Genomic DNA, 20,319 nt, shown 5'->3' with positions numbered 1-20,319 from the left:
AGGCTGTTCTTTCATTTCTTTCAAGGCAATACATAGTTCACATATGCCTCTCAAGAGCCCTTGTAATAACTGGAAATACAAACTGCAGCAAAAATGAACAATTTGCCTCCTCATGTCTGCTTACTATAGATGCACAAAGTAAATAAAGCCACCATCTCCCCTCCTAAATCCATATCTGTGGATGGCATGACCCTTCTGCTTCCTTGTAGGTCTTGGGCTATTAGAGCTTGTCAGAGCCCCTCAATACTAAAAGGATGCTAGATAAGAGCAGATAGAGGAATGAAAAGGAATCCCAAAGTGCTCTGGTCACTGCAGTGATTTTTGAGGCACCAGGAAGCTAAGCAGACTGTCAAGCTGTGGGTGTGCTGAGTCAAGACCAGTTACTGCAAGCTGTACTAAATAATCCAGCTGCTCCCTTGTCCTGTGAGAGTCATAATCCACCCCAGCTAGCATAGACTGAGGTGCTTGTGCTGGCCAGCTAATTTGTTCCCTGTTTTGCTTTGGATTCCTAGTCCTCAGCCATTTTGTTTATAAGCACACTTGGTCAGGTTTGGAGTGAACTGTATCATTTCCCTGTACGGCAAACTCAGGCACAAACTATGGGATGGGTGTTTTGGCCCTTATAGCATATTTAAATATGTCAGCCTGCTTCACTGCATATGCACAGCAGTTTAGTTAAATAACAGAGTGGTACAGATACATCTTATGCATTCTGAAAAGTTCTCTGTCTGAGACCAGTCCTGTAATCCATCCCTGTGAGGAAACAAAGTCTTCAGCTGTTTATCTCATTCTCTGACTTGCTCTACCATCTTCATGTACTTGAACTTGATAGCTCATTTCCTGTTGATGAGTTTTTGACTCTTTACTGCAAGCATTTTAGTTGCAGGCTTGGCTGAAAAAACTTAGAGATGTTTTATTTACTTTCCAAATTTGGTTTTGTAGATAACTATGGAAAGGAGGTACTGAATGGCCACTTTTTGTCTAAACTGTTTCCGTGCAAAGTGAGGAGTTCTTGATTTGAAGACATCCTCTTGAGTGCTCTCTGAGAGATGGGAGCTTTAAGGGGAGATGGCATTGAATACTTTGCACCCAGCTGGCTGTTCTTGGGCCCCCTACATGCAGTAGCTCTGTGGAGGTACTTTGTTAGGCCATCCCCTCCAGTGGACTTATGGCACTGCTTGGTGTGAGAGCTCAGTGAGAGCCAAGGATGTCTGTCTCACAAAGTCCTGCTGGTCAAACATAGCATTTTCCTGAGCAGGGCTCACCCAAAGATTTCAGCAGGTGGAGAGCTTCATGTGAAGGCAAGATGCTGTGGTCAGGCACAGCTGTGCCCTCCCTTGGCTGCTCTGCTGTTGGTGGAGGCTGTAGACATCCCCTCAGCCGAGCCCAGTGTTGCAACACCACTTTGTTCAAAGTATAGTATTAAATCAGTGCTAGAAGGAGCATTGTCATGTGACCCCGTTTGGAATTCTGGCTTTTGGATTTTCCTTGGATTTTGAAGTGGTTCAGACATTTGCAGCTTGATTTCCCTCTTTTTTTCCCCTAGGATATTCGAAACTTGCGGTTTGCTCATAAGCCTGAAGGGAGAACTAGGCGATCCATATTTGAGAACCTAATGAAATATGCTTTTCCAGTTTCAAATAATCTGGTAAGTGTTTTCTCTTCAGCTTTTGCCAAAAGACACAGAATAGCAGTAAACTGTTTTGTTCTGTCCCATCTACATGATACAGCATTCACATGGGGTGCATTTTCTTGAGGGATGAGAAGTGCTGGTTTTCAAATTTGTTTTTAAACTTAATTCTGTAGGAATTTGGGTCATATAGGAAACAGGGTAAATCTATTACAGTGCCATATTTCATGCATGGGGAATGACTTACTGATAAAGCCTTGTAACAGAGGGAAAGTACTCAAATCACAGTGACATCCATTGGAGTTTCACAGCTAATGGTGACTGCATTGCTCCAAATCTGGAATGCAGCCCCTGTGTTTTCTAATGTTATGACACTGTAATTGTTTCAAATGCTGGTTGAAAGGCTCTGGTTGTTAATCTGTAAGATCATTCTTGCCTAAGTAGTTTTATCTTCTCTCTTTAATAACATAATTCTTTTGTCCACTCAGTACTAGGTAAGAGCCAAGCAAGATCAGGGATATATTGGAAGGTATATTGTTGTACTAATTACCTGCTACAGTAAGAGTGTTAATCTTTTTTATAAAACCCTGAAAGAAAAGTGATGGTGGGGAAAAAGAAGGGTCAATCATGAATTACTATTTGAGATATCAAACATCATACAAATGGGCTCTGAGTGGGCTCTTAAAGGTAAATTTTCTTTCTTTCAGCCACTTTTTGCCTTTGAGTACAAAGAGGTTTTCCCAGAAAATGGATGGAAAGTGTATGACCCAATTTGGGAGTACAGAAGACAGGTGAGTTTTGTGCCACATCCTTTCTCATCCTCTACTCTTCAGAAACAAGGGGCTGTGCAGTGAGAAAATTAGAGGTTACATGGACCAGAGAATGATTCTGCTGAAAAATGCTGTGCAGGCTTGTTTAGGATGTTGTTTTCCACACTGCAGTGCTTGTTGAGAGCAGTACAGCTCTAGAAATAGAAGCATCCACTGATGAAGATCAGCTCAGGTGGCAGAGAGCTGACTTTAGGCTCTGCTGGAAAAAAATGATGCTCTGGCTTGGTGGTCAGGTACTGCTGGCAGTGGGGAATGGAGGGTGTGTGTTCCAGGTACAGGCATCCCATTGTTGAGTTTCACACCTCAGTGCTTGCTTGTATTGGTTTTAATTCTTTCCAGTTTTTCCTGTCTTAAACAGCAGTTTGGGGGAAAAAAACTAAGTGTAGAATGCCTTCACCCTCTTAGGTGTGGTTTCTCAGCATAGGGATCAACCTAGAGAGTACTGTGATTTACCATAGTTTAGAACACACAGTTGTGGTGTGTCCAGAGTAGACTGATCAAAGGTGTTAATGATTATGTAGTGACAGGCTGTTGATTAGGAATACTGTGGTCAAAACTTGAGTAGTATTCTCTGGAGTAAAAGATGGGAGAATTTTGATTTTTATAATGAAATCACTCCTGTCATAACATTCTCAAGTAGAAAAAGGAGCATGATCTGGTGACATATTTGCCCTAGACACAATAAGCTTCTCTCTCCTCCCAGTCTATCAGAATAAAACCAATTTTCTATTGTAAAATTAAGAAATTTTGAGCCATGCAATTTTAAGATTTATTTGGGTCTTCCTCATCAAATCAAGCAAAACCAGACCTCTGTCCCAGCCTGGTTGTTCATCTGATTCCTGGAATCCAAACCCTAAGGATTCATTTTTCTAGCTCTAGCCCGCTAAAAGCTGGGCATGCCTTCTAAATTGGTTATCTAGGCCTGTCATTAACAGATGGGAGAGAGCGCTTCACTGTTGGGGGTGATTTGTTCTCTCCTAAAATAGCTGCCTAAGATAGATTGCTGGCTTCTAGACTGCTAATGGGAAGTGAGATGTAGCTTACTGTATCTTACTGTATGCTGCCTTCATTGCAAAGAAGTGTATGATTTGCAATGCAATGCCACAATCTAAAATCCCGCTCGAGACAAACTCCGGTTGATTGTAATCACTTTGTGTCTAAGGTCAGCTTGAGCACAAGATCAGATAATGCAGTGATTATTGCTTTGTTTAAACTTTACCTCCTTCTTGGTAGTTATTTTATGAGAAGATCTGCCTGTAGAGAAGGATTTGCAGCCCAAGCTATTTGAGCAAGATGCTTCTTTGTAGGGCTGAAAATTTTGGAGTAACAACTAAAAGAATACCTGTGCAATCAAAATAATCTCCACTGGAAAGCACAGCATTCACTCAGCCAAGCATCAGTCAAAACAGATGAAGTACAAAAAACATTTTTACAACACCTGGAAAGAAGAAATCGATAATTTCAGTGTAGATTTCGATAATTTAGATAATTTTTAGCTAATTTCAGTGTAGATTATTCCACTTTCTAAATCCTGGCATGCCAGTTTTTATGATAGAAGCTTTTCTCTCGATACTGGTTTTTATACTGTGATTTGGTACACCTTAAGTTTGTCAGGAATTTAGTGACATGGTGAAAGGATACATGTGTTTGCATGCCTGTGACTTGCTGCTCTTCATGGCCTTTCTGTAAAGAAAATGGGTGTAAGACATGACACAGCTGAGGCATTGCTGCACTGTGAACTTGTGCTGTTAGCCTGCTTCTTTGTGAGTGGGAAGGACAAACTTGCCTGATTGCTTCTATGTCAAGAAACCAAATTAATGTTATGGTTATAATTGTTAATGGTTATTTTCTTACACTGGTAACTGCAAAAGTGAATCCAAACCAGGACTTTTTGCAGCCACAGCCTTTCTGAGCTTTACCCATGATGGGCCACGGTCACTACCATTCCAGATTATACAATTCATCTATTCCAGTTCCTTATCTCCAAAAGTGACCAACACCAGCTGCTGAAGAAGAGGCAAACTGTACTGCAGTTGATGTTTATGTTGTGATCTGGCCAGAAGGAGAATTTCATCCCTGTTGTTAGATTGATTTAGGTCCTGCAGCATGATGCTTTATGTCCCCTCCAAAACTTTTAGGTATTTCAGTCTGTTTATTTAATTCCAGCATGTGTAACTATGGATGTTCAATTTATCTGTGTGTCGCAGCCTTTTTTCTTAATCCAACCAGGTTCTGCTAAAGCAATAACTGTTTATACAGTAAATCAGGATTATGTCTTGAAATGGCAGCAGGGATTTGTTAACAGTGAAACAAAACTAGCATCATCAAATCAGATAATGGGATTACCTGTCTCGGACTCTATGAATTGTGATCAGAAATAGAAAAGCAGGACATATGCACTGTCAGCAGGACCTCCTGGAATTGGTTTAGAAACTGTTAGAGAAGAGCTGGCCTAGGGCATCAGCAGCCCAGCAGGATGGCCAGGCATTAATTTGCTATATCTTAGGCTAGGTCAGTCTTTTCCCTTTGGAAGAAGGAACACAGGGATAGGGGAGTGGAGCAAAAGTAAACTCCAGCTACCAGGCATCCAGAAAAGACTTCTAGGCCAGGATCCATGGTAATTTCTATGTCCACACTGGTAGACATGGCAAGTTTGAGTGTTCTATTATTTATTTATTACAATTTTTATTATGATTAATAGAAATATGTTGAGATAATAGCAATTGTAGTAATTGGGAAAGATAGTAAACCCCTAACTTCCCCATTAGCATTCTTGGGAAGGATGGAGGTATGTAACTTATTAAAAATCTGTGATTGTGTAAAACTATGGGGAGTAATAAACAACCTGTAGAGAACAAAAGGAACTCAGAGAGGTTTGAGATTTAGTTGGTAAATGGAATCACATGTGGCAAATGAAATTTAAAACTGAAATTGCTCCCTGATTTTTATTACACATGGGCTGGCAGAATATAAAACAGAATTGCAAAGTGAATAAGACTCACTTGAAACCAAAAGTCCTTAAGATGCCTTTGGAGTAACTTAAAGCTTTATTTTCCTTAATAAGGTGGGGAGCATTTGGAAAATATTACAAGAGGTTGTGAAGTTGTGTGATGTTTCCCTACAAAAGTAATTCTTGTCTAATATCCTTTGCTCTGGTCTTATCTATTGGGGAGCCACAGTGTAGGGCTGTGGTTGCTGCTTTTTGAGAAAGCATGTAGAAACTAATAACTCAGAAGTGCCCAGCATTAATATACAAGCAGAGTGGGAAAGGTAGAGCTTGATAACATCATCCTCCAGAGGATTTTTGGGTAAAACTTAGGGGAGCAAAATGAGGATTGAACTGTTAAATGTCCCATGGTTTAACTGAGGAGCTGCTTATGCTATGTATGTCTCTACTGCAGAACACATCACAGCTCTCTGGTGCTGAGTGGACACAGCCTGGGCTCAGTAAATGGCAGAGGGAGCAGCTTGGCTCTGCAGCTGTATCCTGTGTTGCCTGCTGCAGATCAAGGTGCACTTAGATATGTAAGCTCAGAGTGGCTCTCCATGAACCCATAGAGGTGTGACTATGTGTAACTACAGCAAGGAAATTATCTTTTTCCTGTTAGTGAAGGATCCTTGTGTGCTTAACCTTAACCATGTGCTTTGCAAGGTGGTGGTGTCGGTGCTGTGCTGGAGTGGCTTCAACAGTTTTTCCCTGAAAACAAAGAAACTCCATCTTCTGCAACATCAGGTGTAAATAAGTGATAACCAAACCCAAGTCAGTAAGGCATGAATGTCTTATCTAGAGGGAAACCAAGTCTAGTTTGTGTGTGGAGAGGACACAAAGGCTGTGTCTCTGTGGTTAGATGATAGAGTTGTAAGGAGTGTTCCCAAGAACAGGGGCAAGTTTCAGGCATAGCTACAGACCAGGCTGTTAACATCCAACCTTTGAGTGAGTGTGTTGGAGCATTTTTAGCCATGTACAAAACAAGTTAAGGATCACTATTGGCATTTTGGACAGAATATCCTGTTTGGATAAAATAAGTTTATGAGGTGTGTTGGTTCAGCTGGGCTCAGTGAGAATGGTCATGGGTATATTTAATTTATGACTATATGTGTGGCTTTGCTGCCTTCCTTAGTTTGCTCTCTGGCATCCACCAGAGGTATGAATTCCCCTAGAATCAGAAGCTACTAGCAGCATTAATTTACCCGAAGAAGATAGAGCTGTGCAGAAGTCTGTGGTCATTAATGTGATGATCACAACCTGCTTTTAGGGAAGCATGCCTGAGATCCTCCTGCAGGTGCACAGTCAGGCAGCGCCCAGAGCCGCTCCTTACCCTGCAAAGGCCTATTGAGTTACATCTGTAACAGTTTTGTTTCATAGTAGGCTTTTGGGTGCTTACAACTTACCGGGAAGCAGTGAAATGCATCTTAGATGAGGAAATACCAGTGTGCTTTATATCACGTTTAGCTTTTTCTATTGATTCCAGCTGGAGAAAGGGCAAATCTGAAGGAGCACGAATAAATGCAGAAGCTACACGGCATTATGGCAAACATCCAGGGAAGAAGCAAATTCAGCTTCTCTTCTAGCCCACTTGGCTTATTTCTGTTTGCTTCCAGTCCTTAGAGAAAGTCACGATCCGAATCTAAAGTGCTCTGGGTGGTGCTGTGATTCAGGGCTCCTGGGTCAGGGAAAAGCAGACATTCCCCATGAGTCAAAAGAAATTTGAATGCTGACACGCAGCATGGTTTCTTTCTTTGGGGGCTAAGAATGGATTTTTCTGGTCTGGGCTATTGCAGAGGAAAGATTTCCTTCAAATTTATCAGTGTGGCAGCTAAAAGATTTTGAGCTTTGGAGAGCTTTTGAGCTCCGTTCTAGCCCAAGCAGTGTGTTCAGAAGCCACACTGCCCAGCACCGTCAAGAGGGTGCTTTCCAGTGCCCGCTCCTTGGTCTTCTCCGTGAGCATTGGCAGAGTTGCTGGATAAAATGAAAAGGAGCCTTTCTGCCATGTAGCTGATTGTCTTCCATGTAGGTCCCATTTTTTTGGCCAAGACTGTGCTGACAATGTAATTTTCATTCAGATTTGGGGGAGGTGAAATTTTCAGGAATTGCTTATGGATCCATTGCACGTGATTATTAGGAACAGGACTGAGAACTAATTAGCCATTAGTCTACTTCCAGGTAGTAAACATACTGGTCACTGGCAAGAGTCTAGCTATTCCCTGGCTGGCAGCAGAGCTGGTGGGCCCAGCAGATTCCATCCTTGCTGTTTACAGCAGGTAGACCTCTGAGCATGTTTAACCCATCAGTAAGCTTGAACTGTGTATACACACCGCTTGATGTCTGGCTCTGCCAATTCTTCAGCTTCAGACAGTGCCAAAAATAGCTTTCCTTCAGGCTTTTGGGGTGAGCCTTGTAGTAATATTTCCTTCCCAGGGCGGGCCAAAGGACAGCAGTGGTTCACAAAGCAGAGTGTGACTGATGCTAGACAGAAGGTCTGGCCTCCCCTCAGATTTCTAACCATGACCTCTTTTGCCAGTGTGACTCACCGCTGGGCTGGGAGAGCGGCCGCAGTCTGTGTGGGTCAGCTGTAATTGTCACAGCTCATCTGCCCCGTGTCGGATGTGCCATTTATTTCCTGTGGGAGCTGTGACAGTGGTAATCAGTGTCCCACCACCCTGCTTTAAAATGAAGTAGTGTTTATTAGAACAGAGGCGTGTATTGTGCAAAGAGTTGACTTTCCCCTAAAACACACTCGGTGCTTCACAGCTTGGTCACGTTTGCTGCAGCAGATGTGTCTTCCCCAAAGAGATGCTTTGTGTCAGCACTCACCCCTGCTGCAGTCAGGGTCTGTTTAAATCTCTCCTGGCAGGCAGCTGCACCAGCCACTCCCTGTTGATCTGTTCTCTCCCAGCTTCAGCCAAACCACGTCTGCAGGTTGTCATGGTCGTCCCCATTGTGCTTCAGGTGTTACTTGGAGATAGTTGTCTCAGAAGCTGTTGAATGGCTTCCCCATCAGGGCATGCTGAGCTCTGTGATGTGTGTGTGGGGATTCCCTGCTCTCCCAGCCCAAGTCTTCAGTTCAACCAGAGAGCTTAGTGTGATGGGAGCATGGGAGCTGCACATCACATACAGTCATGCAAACAGAGACATACAATTGTTAAGTTTTTGGTGTTTTTAGAGGTTTGCACAGTTGTGCCACAAACACTGAACTAAGCCCAAATCAAGCTGATTTTTTTGGGTGTTTTACTGCCTGTTCTCCCTTCCCTCCATCCTGTCTGGTAACTCCATTTTGTATCCCCAGTTTTCACCTAACACATTTGAACTAAGTGCCATGAAGGGACTGAGTTGATCACCCATTCTGTTCTGCTTCTGTCTCTCCCATAAGCCAACAATGAGACCAGGAGGTATCTTAAAGTTGGGTCCAGGGGGACCACCTGTGTTGCTACATCTGTAGCCTCCACAGTTCCTTTGCCATAGGTGACCCTGCCTGAAGCCCAGTTTCCCTGTTCTTCAGTGACTTGAGCAAAACATCCACCTCTCTGGGGAGAGACATGAAATGCAAGTTACCAAGACAGTGCGTTTCCAGGTGCCAGCCTTAAATGACCTTCATTAACAAAAGTTGTCTTGAATTTCAGGTCTGGGTATTTGTCTGTGCTTTGCTAACCTGCAGTTTCCTCTTTAGGGAATTCCCAATGAAAGCTGGAGGCTGACCAAGATTAACGAGCGCTATGAGTTGTGTGATACATACCCTGCCATTCTGGCTGTGCCTGTAAACATTCCCGATGAGGAGTTAAAGAGAGTGGCATCCTTCAGATCCAGAGGACGCATTCCAGTGAGTGGGACAGAAGAAGCCACTTTGATGTGGTTTTGTTACACATATCTTTGGGCAATAAGTAATACCAAGATCAAGCTGAGTAGATTCCAGGGAGCAAATAAGTGGTCAGCGGCTAATAAAAGTGACAACAACATGTTTGAGGACATAGAAAACAACACTATCTGCTGAAACTACTGCTGTGAAAGACATGTAGACTAAACCAAAACTATAAGATAAGATAATTTAGCACAACTCAGACCAAATCTCAGTTCAGTTCACGGGAAACACAAGACAGCCCTGTTTGGCTGTTTACAATTGTCTGGCCTACTCTGACTTTCAAGACAGAGAAATACGTAGTGATAAGTCTTGATGAGAGTGTTTATTTAATGAAATTAAGACAAAGCACATTGTTATGATTTCAGAGGTAACTGGTTTACTCCTCAAGTCTATAGAAAATTCAGTCTGTTCCTAAAGTGCTTAACTTTTACATGGTGTAACATAAAGTAAGACATAGCCCACATACTGAGTCCCACAACAGCCAGAAAAATAGTCTGCATCATATTTAAAACAGACTCAAACAATTTGATCACCTTTTGTTTGTTCAAACTTTGGGACTGCCACCAGAATGAATAAAGCCAGAAGAGTTCTTTCTTTCATTCAGTTGTGATTTAATAGACTCCAGCCTTCTGGAACCCCCTGACAGAGAATCCCAGAGCAAGCCATCACAGGTAATTCACTTCACTGGTTTAAGACATTTTTTCCTTTATTTATTTTCCATTTGTTTCCAAAGGTCCTGTCATGGATTCACCCAGAAAGTCAAGCAACGATCACTCGCTGTAGCCAGCCCATGGTGGGAGTGAGCGGCAAGCGGAGCAAGGAAGATGAAAAGTACCTTCAAGCCATCATGGATTCTAATGCCCAGTCCCATAAAATCTTCATATTTGATGCAAGGCCTAGTGTGAATGCTGTAGCCAATAAGGTTGGGTGCTTTTTCCTCTGTCTAAAACTGGGAATGTAATAATTTAGAGCACATTTCCCACCACCATTTCATATTATTCTTAAGGATCACAAAAGGGTTTTCACTGCAGAAGAAGTCTGAATGCAATGATCTGATTCTCTAGGCAGACTTATTCCTACACTGGTATCTGTAAGATATCAGTATGACTGCTGATGATCCATTATATTAATTTACAATGGGAAATGACATTGGAAGAAAAAAAAATTAAGTAGTACTGAGGCCAGACTCTAGCATCCTAGACCTTGTGTATCACCATTTTTCAATTCACGTGGTTGAAAGACTGCTTCCTCTAACAGGGCTCAGAGCCCTGTCCAGTCTGACTTTGAATGTTTCCAAGAATGAGGCATCTACCACTGTTCTGGAAAACCTGCTCCAGTGTTTTACCACCCTCATTGTGAAAAGTTTCTTCTTTATGTCTAGTCTGAATCTACCCTCTCTTTTTTTCAAACCACTACCCATTGTCTATCACAAGAGGCCCAACTAAAACATCTGTCCCCATCTTTCTTATCATTCTCCTTTAACTACTGGAAGGCTGCTATAAAGTCTCTCCAGGACCTTCCCTTTTCAGCCTTTCCTCACAGAAGAGGTGCTTCCAGACCTCTGGTCATCTTTGTGGATTTGATCCAACAGGACCCTGTCTTTCCTATGCTGGGACCCCAGAGCCTTTGACACAGCTCCCCACAACATCCTTCTCTCTAGATTGGAGATGATGGGCAGACAGTGTGATGGATGAGAAGTTGGATAGTCACAGCCAGAGGATACATGTTGCTGTAGTCTCTCCATCATAGAGGTCACTGGGCTGGTCAGGCAGGATTTGCCCTTGGTGAAGCCCTGCTGGTATCCTGAATCACCTCCCTGTCCTCCACATGCCCTAGCACATCTTCTAGAAGGATCTGTTCCATGATCCTGCCAGGCACAGAGGTGAGGCTGACAGTTCAGTAGTTCACAAGGTCCATCATTCTACCCTTCCAAAAATTGTGTTCCATGCCATCACTTTAAGCTTTGTTTTAATGGTGGAGCTGCTTTGTTACAGTAAAGACTATTTTATTTTTCTTTTTTTTTTTTTTTTTTTTCAATCTGCCTTTCTCACTACTTAGGAAAGGCAATTAGTGTGTGGGTTATCCTCCTCTGTAATAGTATGGTAAATTTTTAAATGATAGATTAGCGAATGTAATGAGTTAATGGCTTGAATGGAGATAAATTATAATTACAGAGGAAAAGAAGGCTTGTAATGTGATATTCTTTGGTAAAAATTACAGCATTCATTGGGTATTGCAGAAGGGAGACACAAAGTGTGTGCCTGTACATGTTTTCTTCTAGCTGTGAGATAAAGCCAATGTTTTTTGCCTGCTTTAGATAGCCCAGCCACTGTGGTATTTTTTCAGCTGCTATTTGCTCAGGACAAATGTCTGGGATAAAGTACAAAATATGGTTTTGCTTAATGATTTGTATGTGAATTTTGTTCTTCAGGCTAAAGGAGGGGGCTATGAAAGCGAGGATGCCTATCAGAATGCAGAATTAGTGTTTCTGGATATTCACAATATTCATGTTATGAGAGAGTCACTGAGAAAACTGAAAGAAATTGTGTATCCCAATATCGAGGAGACTCATTGGCTGTCTAATTTAGAGTCAACTCACTGGCTAGAGCATATCAAGGTATGTATGTCTGCATCCATTGCATGTGACTGAGCAACCAAAGTCCTTACCAGTCAGGGAAAAAAATCCAGAGCTAACTCCAGGATTTTCAGCTCCTTGTAAATTTAAAGACTTAGAATTTGTTTTCCATTTATAAGCAATTAAACCTGTAGTTTCTTGGAGTGGGAAATCTTAAGGAGATGAGAAGAGGGACAAGAGAGGGGGCTGAAATACTGAAAGATGGTGTTTTGGATGTGAAGAATGATGTAATTGTGAAAGCTCTGCTTAGAACTCAGGAGTCACAGAGTTTCAAAGTCCTTGGCTCAGCTCCTTGACATCCTGGCGTTATTACCTGGCCCAGACACGGAAATGCTGGGAGTTTGGGCCCTCTCAGCCTTTCAGAAATCCAAGCAGAGTCAGAATATGGAGGCAAAATGTTTTGACTTCTCCAGATGCTGGTTTTCAAATAATGTGCTTTCTGTTCTAAAAATGTCCAGCTTACATTATTGCTCTGCTAATGCAGAGAGGGGCAGATGTGCTCCTTGGGCAGCTGCAAGGTGATGGCCATTTCTGTCACACACAAAACACTCCTGCATTTAAATCTTGACTTGTCTAAGGACTGAGTTTTATGCAAAGGCTCTTCTAGAGTTGTGCCTACACTACAGTTCAGATGTGTCATCATCTTGCTGGAACAGAAAATGTGTTCACCAGTTTGCCGTCCTAGTTATAAAGGAGTTGGAAATGATTTACCATTCTCCTTGAGGCAAGCAGAGCCCTTGGTTTGTCCTGTGCTGTCACTGGCCATTTTTCATTTATAGTTTCTGTTCCAAAGAGATTTTGTAATTTGTTTCTTCCCTTGTCCTAGCTCATTCTTGCTGGAGCCCTTCGGATTGCTGACAAGGTGGAATCGGGGAAGACGTCTGTGGTTGTGCACTGCAGTGACGGCTGGGACCGCACGGCCCAGCTCACCTCTCTGGCCCTGCTCATGCTGGATGGCTACTACCGCACCATCAGGGGCTTCGAGGTGCTCGTGGAGAAGGAGTGGCTGAGCTTCGGCCACAGGTTCCAGCTGGTGAGTCACTGGCCCATGGAAGGCACTGAGCAGAAAGTTGTTATCCCTCTTGGAGGATTTCAGAGGAGTTTAAGATTTCCTGTGAGAAGTTTCCAGCTGAACTCACAGGAGAGAGGTGAATGATTGATATTATTGTTTCCTACCTATAATTTCATTCACCTCTTAACCTCCTTGAGACTGTATTGGTTAGATACAGGGAACAGGTAGTATTTAAATGTTTCAGGTATCTGACTGATAATGTCATGTTCCCATGCTTAGGTTTAAACTAGCGGTGTGCTTTGGGTTCAGTGCTGGCATTTCTGCTGAGAGCTGGCAGACACCACTGGGGTATTTTTTGTCTTTCTTTCTGATTCAGTCCATTTTCTCAGACTGCTTGGGCACCATCATCTCAGAAATGCTTTGGCATTGAATAGGTTTGGGAATTCGTTTATAGCCTTGACCTCACATTTTCTTCAGACGCACTTTATTTTTGGAGAGGCTTCTAATTATTTAGGTGAAAGAGCAGCAGTTTGAGCCTGAACCAAGAGTAGTTTGTGCTGGTGCCCTAGCAGTTGGCAGAGAGGCAGCTTTGTGGGCTTGTGACACAGCAGTTTGTTATGGTTTGCACGGATGGCAATTGAGAGAGCCTTTCAGTAGTATCCTTTCAGTCTTTGTTCCTATTGTGTTTTGCTCATAGCTGTTTTCTAGTGGTTATTAATTTTGCAAGGGCTAGAATAAGATCTGTGTGCAGTACTTGCAGGGGTGGGTTGCACTGTCAAATGCTCTGAGGAAGGTGGGAAAACTAAGGCACTAAAGCAACTGAGGTTCTGCTGCAGCAAAACTTGTTGTCTGGTATTTGAGCAAAGAGTGTTTTAGCTTCTCCACTGTCTAGGCAAGGAAGATACTGACAGTGATTTCCTTTGGTGAGGGGAGAACGGTATTGGGGATCTCTGTTACTTACATGTTCTTGTTCTACCTTTGTACAGTACCTGGGGCTCCCAGCTGATACATAACCAATAATGTACTCTGCTAGTTCTGAGGAGTTGTGGCTCACACGTGTTGGCCACACAGCACAGTCAGGGTTGGAGGCTGCTTCTGGGAATACTGTCATTGCTGCCTCTCTGGAGGTGGCAGGAGATGGGCTGGGCTGTGTTTGTACAGCTCTTGGAAGCCGCGAGGTGTTGCGTGACGGTTATCGCCGCATGCCATGCCTGTAGGTAGTGTTTGCATCTAGCACCCTCTACTACTGAGGTAGCCAGGACAACAGCTGCAACTGAAGCAAAAAGCATTCTCATTTTTCTTCCTTCTGAACTTTAGCTATTAACTGAAATCAGTGCCAGCATAGCATCTGGAGCCTCTACTCAAACAACTCTTGTTTTAACTTAGCATGAAAATATCCCCATAAAGAATTTTCACTTCAAAGACAAAGAGAGTAGCTATCCTTCACTCCTTTTACCCACTGATATGGACAAAGCAATATTAGGACTCATTTGAAGTTTTTTAAAGCCATTGAGAAAGGTTTAGGTGACTGAGAGCAGATCCCATGAAGCAGTTTCCCCACGAAGCCCTGTGTGATTGGTGTTCTTTGTCCTGCTGGTGCAGAGAGTCGGCCATGGGGACAAGAACCACGCGGATGCGGATCGCTCTCCCGTCTTCCTGCAGTTCATCGACTGTGTCTGGCAGATGACAAGACAGGTAAACTGCTGAGTGGCACCCGTGTCCACAGAGACATGCCCAGTGCACTGAGACTGTGTGGTGGCTGCACACAGGAATGATTTCCAAGCTGATCTGTGCAGGCTCTCCTTCCTGGGCTTGTGCTCTTGCTTTGATTCTGGCAGCAGGCTTTTTGGAAGTCTGTTTAGCAAAGAGCCTGAAAGCACTGGCTACTATATAAGTCCCCCTAGCATGGTGGATACAACAGACCTCTGTTGCCTCTGCTCAAGCTGATGAATATGATGAGGTCAGGATGTCACAACTGGGGCAGCCTGGGAAAGAGGAGGGTGGTTGTGAAGGAGGAAGGCCTCCTGCTCTCCTCTCCATCACCCCTGCATGTCTTTGCAGTTCCCTGCATTTATTCTTACTGACTCTTTGTGGAGCTTCAGTTGTTCTTGTCTCGGGTCAGATTGTTTCTGCACAGAACTCAGCAACAAACACAGCCTGTGTCCATAAACCTTTCCCTCCTGCTGACCTCTTGTCACAAGGTGCCTCCCTGCTGTTCCCTCTGGGAAGTGCTGTGTTAGGCATCCAGGTTATTTCCATTTGGCCCTGGGAAATTTCCACTTTTTGAATGTATTTATTTCACGTGTGCCTTCTGTTCACAGTCTGGCTGCGTGGCTTGTCATGAGGGACAGGCATAGCAGAGCAAGCTTCAATTTGAAGCAGCACTGAGTGTACATAAACACAGTGCTCTAACCCCTTAGACCTCTGGCTTTTACTCAAAATTCCACTCTGAACTTGCAAAGCAGCTTTCCAAGAGGGAAACTCTTGCTCCTGGAAGGAGCAAATATGACCCTGAATATCCAGCCAGGCAGGGAACAGGGATAGATTCTGTTCTAGAAATCAAGAGACCAACTCCTTACCAAGACCACAGCATGGGATAAAGTTTATTTTCCTGTTTTAAAATCCCAGCCTAATTTTCTGTTTCTACCTAAAGTTTCCTACAGCATTTGAGTTCAATGAGTACTTCCTGATCACCATCCTGGATCACCTGTACAGCTGTTTGTTTGGGACCTTTCTGTGCAGCAGTGAGCAGCAGAGGGTGAAGGAGGTAAGAAAGCTTCTCTCCAAGGTAAAAGCCTGTTCCCGATTGCTTTAGCTGGCCAGATATTGCTACAGAAGCTGGTTCTTCACTCAGAGATAGTTGTAGATGTGAGTCTGAGAGATGCCAGGCCCCCTTCTCCACAGCTGGGACTTGGGGGATTTTCCTGTTTGCATAAACTACTGCCTGTTGGAGGCTTCATGTTTCAGAGCAACACCATCTCCTTTCTGGACACTCTGTCTACTTCCAGTTAGTCACAGGTTGAATAGCTCCTGGTGTCTCCCAGGCAGTGGAAATGCAGTTTTACTTTGAACTTCAGTTTACTGTAAGCTTCTCTGTGGGAACTGGTACTTTTTTGTTGAGCCTTTTCTTTGCAATGATCCCTTTAGGGTGCTTTTAACTACCTCGTGTGTGCTGTCATTCTGCACACACAGGTTACAGCAAATAACTGGTCTTTATGTGCGTTCCTGCTGTGCTTGCATCTTCCTGGGAGAGGACAATTCTCCTACTATTATTAAGGACGTGCCTCTCTGTCCTGCCACAAGCCAGCTCTGCCCTGCAGTCTGGCCAGGGTTTGTTTGCCCAGGGAGGAGCATAGAGGATGTGTACATCCAGACCCAGTCTGGAATTAGAAGGAAAACAGTGGCACTCACTCTGTCTCACCTACCTAAAGATGAAGCATTCTGTCACCAAAGGCTGCAGCCTAACAGCACAGAGGTACACGAGGCAGTGGTGTGTGGACCTGATGTGATTACATGTGATAGAACATTAATTAAAAATAATCATAAAAACTAGGTGGAAAATAAAAGTGATAGCATTTTACTATAGTGGAATCAGTGTCCCTGTTTCTCTGGAGTCCACAGTGATTGAATAATTGTCATTTCCAGGGAAGAAAATCTGTATGCTGTTTACACATGGGCTTGGATTTTTTTTTAAAGGCCTCAGCCTAGTGAAGTACTTAATCTAGAAAGCACTTCAGCACTGGTTTGAGTGGGAGTATTCACAGGCGTAATTATTCCACTAGATCAGGGCCTAAGTCAAATGTTTTCTTTTCTTCCTTTGCAATTAAATACTCCAGCAAGTCCTCCAGGAGCACTTCAGAGAAGTGAAGTTTAACTAAAGCATTGGGAGTTCACATGCCAGTGTCCCCTCACTGTAGCAGTGGTGATTCCTGATCTGTGTTGACAGCTGGGTGGGTCAAAGGGGTTGTTCTGTGCCATGGTGTGTGTGCCTGCCTGCATCCATGTGCTTTGAGTACAATAACCACATCAAAAGAACAGTTTTGGGGATTTTTTTTAAGCTACAAAACACAACCAGCTCCATATTAATGACAGGCATATGGCTATGCTGCTAGTTTGTAGATAGCTGGAATTCGTATGGCAAATAAAGCCTCCTCCACCCCCTTCCCTTACAGAGCCTTCCAAAAAAGACTGTATCACTTTGGTCTTACATCAACAGCCAACTGGAAGACTTTACTAACCCCTTGTACGTGAGCTACTCCAACCACGTCCTGTATCCCGTGGCCAGCATGCGCCACCTCGAGCTATGGGTCGGCTACTACATCCGCTGGAACCCCAGGATGAAGCCCCAGGTACGCCTCTTCCTGCTCCTGCTTCCCTCTCTGCTAGTACCAATCCTGTTACTTTGGAGGTCAAGACCTCTAGGTAATGTACAGACTTACGCTGCCACTGCTTAAATCTGAAAACAAACCCTAAATTCAAATGCCAGCAAGAGCAAGCACCACCTTGAGCTGCCTAATGCAGGTGCCCAGCTGGACATCACCACATTGTGAAATCTAGAGGAGCTGAAGATTCCCAGTGAACTGGGAAATTTCTCACTTCGAATGTGGGAAAAATTATCTGAATTCTCTTTACAAAAGATCCTAAAACCCCCAACACTTCTCTGAATGTGGGGCTCTATATAGGAATTTTGGGGCTGTATTTAAATTACTGGTGATGGGAACCTGCTGCTTGCTCTGGCTGCCTGAGGCACAGGGGTCTGACCCCAGCCAGCAGGGAAGCTGGCTTGCCCAGGGCAGGCATCTCAGACTAGCACTCTGAGCATGACCCTGAAGGCTGACATCACTTTTTAGTAGAAAGGGACAAAAATTCGCAATTACCTCAGTGCCCATCTGCAGGTAGCAGTTTTGCAGATCTGCAGCATTAGAGACAGGAACCCAGAAAACACTTTGCAGTGCTGACTGTTCAACAGCCAGAACTATGTGAAAATATTTAGAAGAATCTGCCTGAGTTTTTTCCTCCCAAGCCCCTGAAATTATGTCCAGGCTGAGATGCCATGGCAAGTGTCCCCCAGAAATGTCAGAGATCAGTTTGGCAGCCATCATCTTTCAAAATAAGTACAGACTGTTTTGTTTAGCCACCATTGCACTGTGCATGTTTGATCCAAATAAGCAGCCAAGAGCCAGAGCAACCACTCAGGTACCTGTGGGCTGGAGACTGGTGACACTCATGTACCTCCCTCCCTCATAGCTGTCTGTAAGGTCAGCAGCAGTTGTGCTTCAGACTCCCTCTTCCACGCTGACCTCCGAGTGCTCAGCTGCACATTTCCTTGCAGGAACCTGTTCACAATCGCTACAAGGAGCTTCTGGCCAAGCGGGCTGAGCTGCAGAAGAGAGTGGAGGAACTGCAGAGAGAAATCACCAACCGTTCCACCTCGTCCTCGGAGCGAGCCGGCTCTCCCGCACAGTGCGTCGCTCCTGTACAGACAGTTGTATAATACAGACTTTTTTTGCTGATTACCTTCCCAGGACCATGCGGGGCAGCTTTTATGAAACCTCCTGGATTTCCAGCATGGTGCCTGGGAGATGCCAACTTATTTATTTATTTCTTTCCAGGGTAATTTATTAGTACTGTAGCACTAGAGAAAGCTTAAAGCAAAAATCAACACAGACAAGACCCCCTATGCAATTACCCTTCTCAGTGGCTAGCTTAGAATACAAGCCAATTGCACTTGCCACCTGTAAGAGGCCTGGAGCTTGCTCTTTGTTCACTGATGTGCTGGAAATCACATGGTTTGAAAGAGTCTGTGAATGAGCATGAAGTGCCATGGAGGAGAAACATCTTCTCAGAAGTTTGAAAGGCCAAACCTGACTTTGTATTGGAGCTTCAGATGCAGCTGTGCCATCCCACACCCTCCTGCACAGCAGAGTCAATGCAGGCGTTTGCCAGGACACCTGGAAACAAGCAACAGCAGTGTCTGAAACACGTCATTCCCTTCACCTCAACCTAGAGCATAGGAAGCCATGTAAATGATGCCTTATTGAAAGAAAAGGCAGCTTCTCCCAAAAAAACACTGTGGTTGAGGTGCAACAATACAGGACTTGATTTTGTAGGACAACGCTTCCTTCCATCTCTGCAACTTTGGAATCTCACTTATGGTTTACAGTGGGTGTGCCAGGATGCAACTTAAGCACCTTTATTGCAGAGGGGGAAGCACAGTGTGGCTCCCCTGGGCTTTCCACAGCTCCTCTGGCCTCCAGTGCCTCATAGTCATCAGGGGAAAAGGTAGTGGAATACCAAGGGGCACATGTGAACTGCTGGGATCAGCCATTACATTTTGCTTGGGTAAGCATAATTAGCAATTTTAATGCTTTTGTGCAGGGTTATAGTGGTGTACTTACGGTATTTCAGCTTTCTGCTAACTCATGGAAGCAACTGTGCATCAACCAAAGATGCCTTTCTGCCTGCATTGCAACTGCTGCTTTAGGTTTCTCCGGCGGGCTGAACAGCTTAGCCATTTTCTAAACCCTACCTTTTTCCTCATAGTCTGCTTCAAGAACTGGTGTCAGTCAACTAAATTCAAGCTGAAATTGAATTGTAATACAAAAATTTACTGTAGGAGATACAACACATACTTGGTGAAACCATGTCTGCTTCCTTGCTCTTCCAAACAGGTAAGCACAGGGTTGCAGGGGAGGGCTCTTAGAGCAAAGGCAGTTAAGTGTGTGCAAGGCTGCTTCTCCACTCTGCTGAGGAGAAGGGGGTACTGCTTGGTGTGGGTTCCTGTGTTGCTCTTTTAGGATCAGATCTAGACTGTGGTCACCTGTTAGCTGCTATTCCACTAGAGAAGGATTTTTGAAGGGAGTGTAAGAGCAGACCTATTTCCACCTAAGAAATGGCCTTTCAAAAACAACATTCTTTCCAAGGCAGTTAGCAGCCATTTCCTCCTGCAGTCTCCACTTCTGCCTGCTCTGCTGCTGCCATCACCACACCATGCTTACAGAGAAATCCACAGCCACCTTCCGACAGGATGGGCAACAGGCTGCACAGCATCACCACAGTTGTTATGGGGTAGCCTGTCACATTATGTAGTGCAAAGAATCCACACAAAATACTTTCTAAGGACTTGGATTTGCTTTGAGGTTAAAGGGCAGGTCTGCTCTTACCTACAATCACTATATAAGACGGTTTAAAGTATTGTTCTGTATTAGCAAATTGACTATGTGTGTATATTTTGTTTCTTGATGAAGGCTGTTTGGTTTCCTTAATGCTAATAAAAACGGATAAATTGATAAAGTTCCTGTGCTCTTATTTTCAACTATGTGGTTTTACAAAGGACTTGCAGGACATGCAGAGAT

The 20,319-nt window shown here is 43.9% G+C and overlaps 1 protein-coding gene across 3 annotated transcripts in view; it reads left to right on the top strand.

Annotated features, from left to right (window-relative positions):
- MTMR2 (myotubularin related protein 2) overlaps positions 1 to 20,257 on the top strand; it is a 60,769-nt gene extending 40,512 nt beyond the window's left edge. For all 3 annotated transcript variants that reach the window (XM_021536549.2, XM_077781339.1, XM_021536550.3), the window contains 10 exons: positions 1,547 to 1,648; positions 2,338 to 2,421; positions 9,129 to 9,278; positions 10,051 to 10,239; positions 11,749 to 11,934; positions 12,779 to 12,985; positions 14,567 to 14,659; positions 15,618 to 15,731; positions 17,137 to 17,313; positions 18,297 to 20,257. In XM_021536549.2, the coding sequence (XP_021392224.1) occupies positions 1,547 to 1,648; positions 2,338 to 2,421; positions 9,129 to 9,278; positions 10,051 to 10,239; positions 11,749 to 11,934; positions 12,779 to 12,985; positions 14,567 to 14,659; positions 15,618 to 15,731; positions 17,137 to 17,313; positions 18,297 to 18,458 (1,464 nt within the window). In that variant the 3' untranslated portion in view covers positions 18,459 to 20,257. The remainder of the gene's footprint in view (positions 1 to 1,546; positions 1,649 to 2,337; positions 2,422 to 9,128; positions 9,279 to 10,050; positions 10,240 to 11,748; positions 11,935 to 12,778; positions 12,986 to 14,566; positions 14,660 to 15,617; positions 15,732 to 17,136; positions 17,314 to 18,296) is intronic.
- Positions 20,258 to 20,319: the final 62 nt, after the last annotated feature.

The sequence above is a fragment of the Lonchura striata genome, chromosome 2 (assembly GCF_046129695.1).
Source record: "Lonchura striata isolate bLonStr1 chromosome 2, bLonStr1.mat, whole genome shotgun sequence".
Taxonomy (NCBI): domain Eukaryota; kingdom Metazoa; phylum Chordata; class Aves; order Passeriformes; family Estrildidae; genus Lonchura; species Lonchura striata.
The sequence above is the reverse complement of the archived record's forward strand: the minus strand, read 5'-3'. Positions and strand labels throughout refer to the sequence as shown.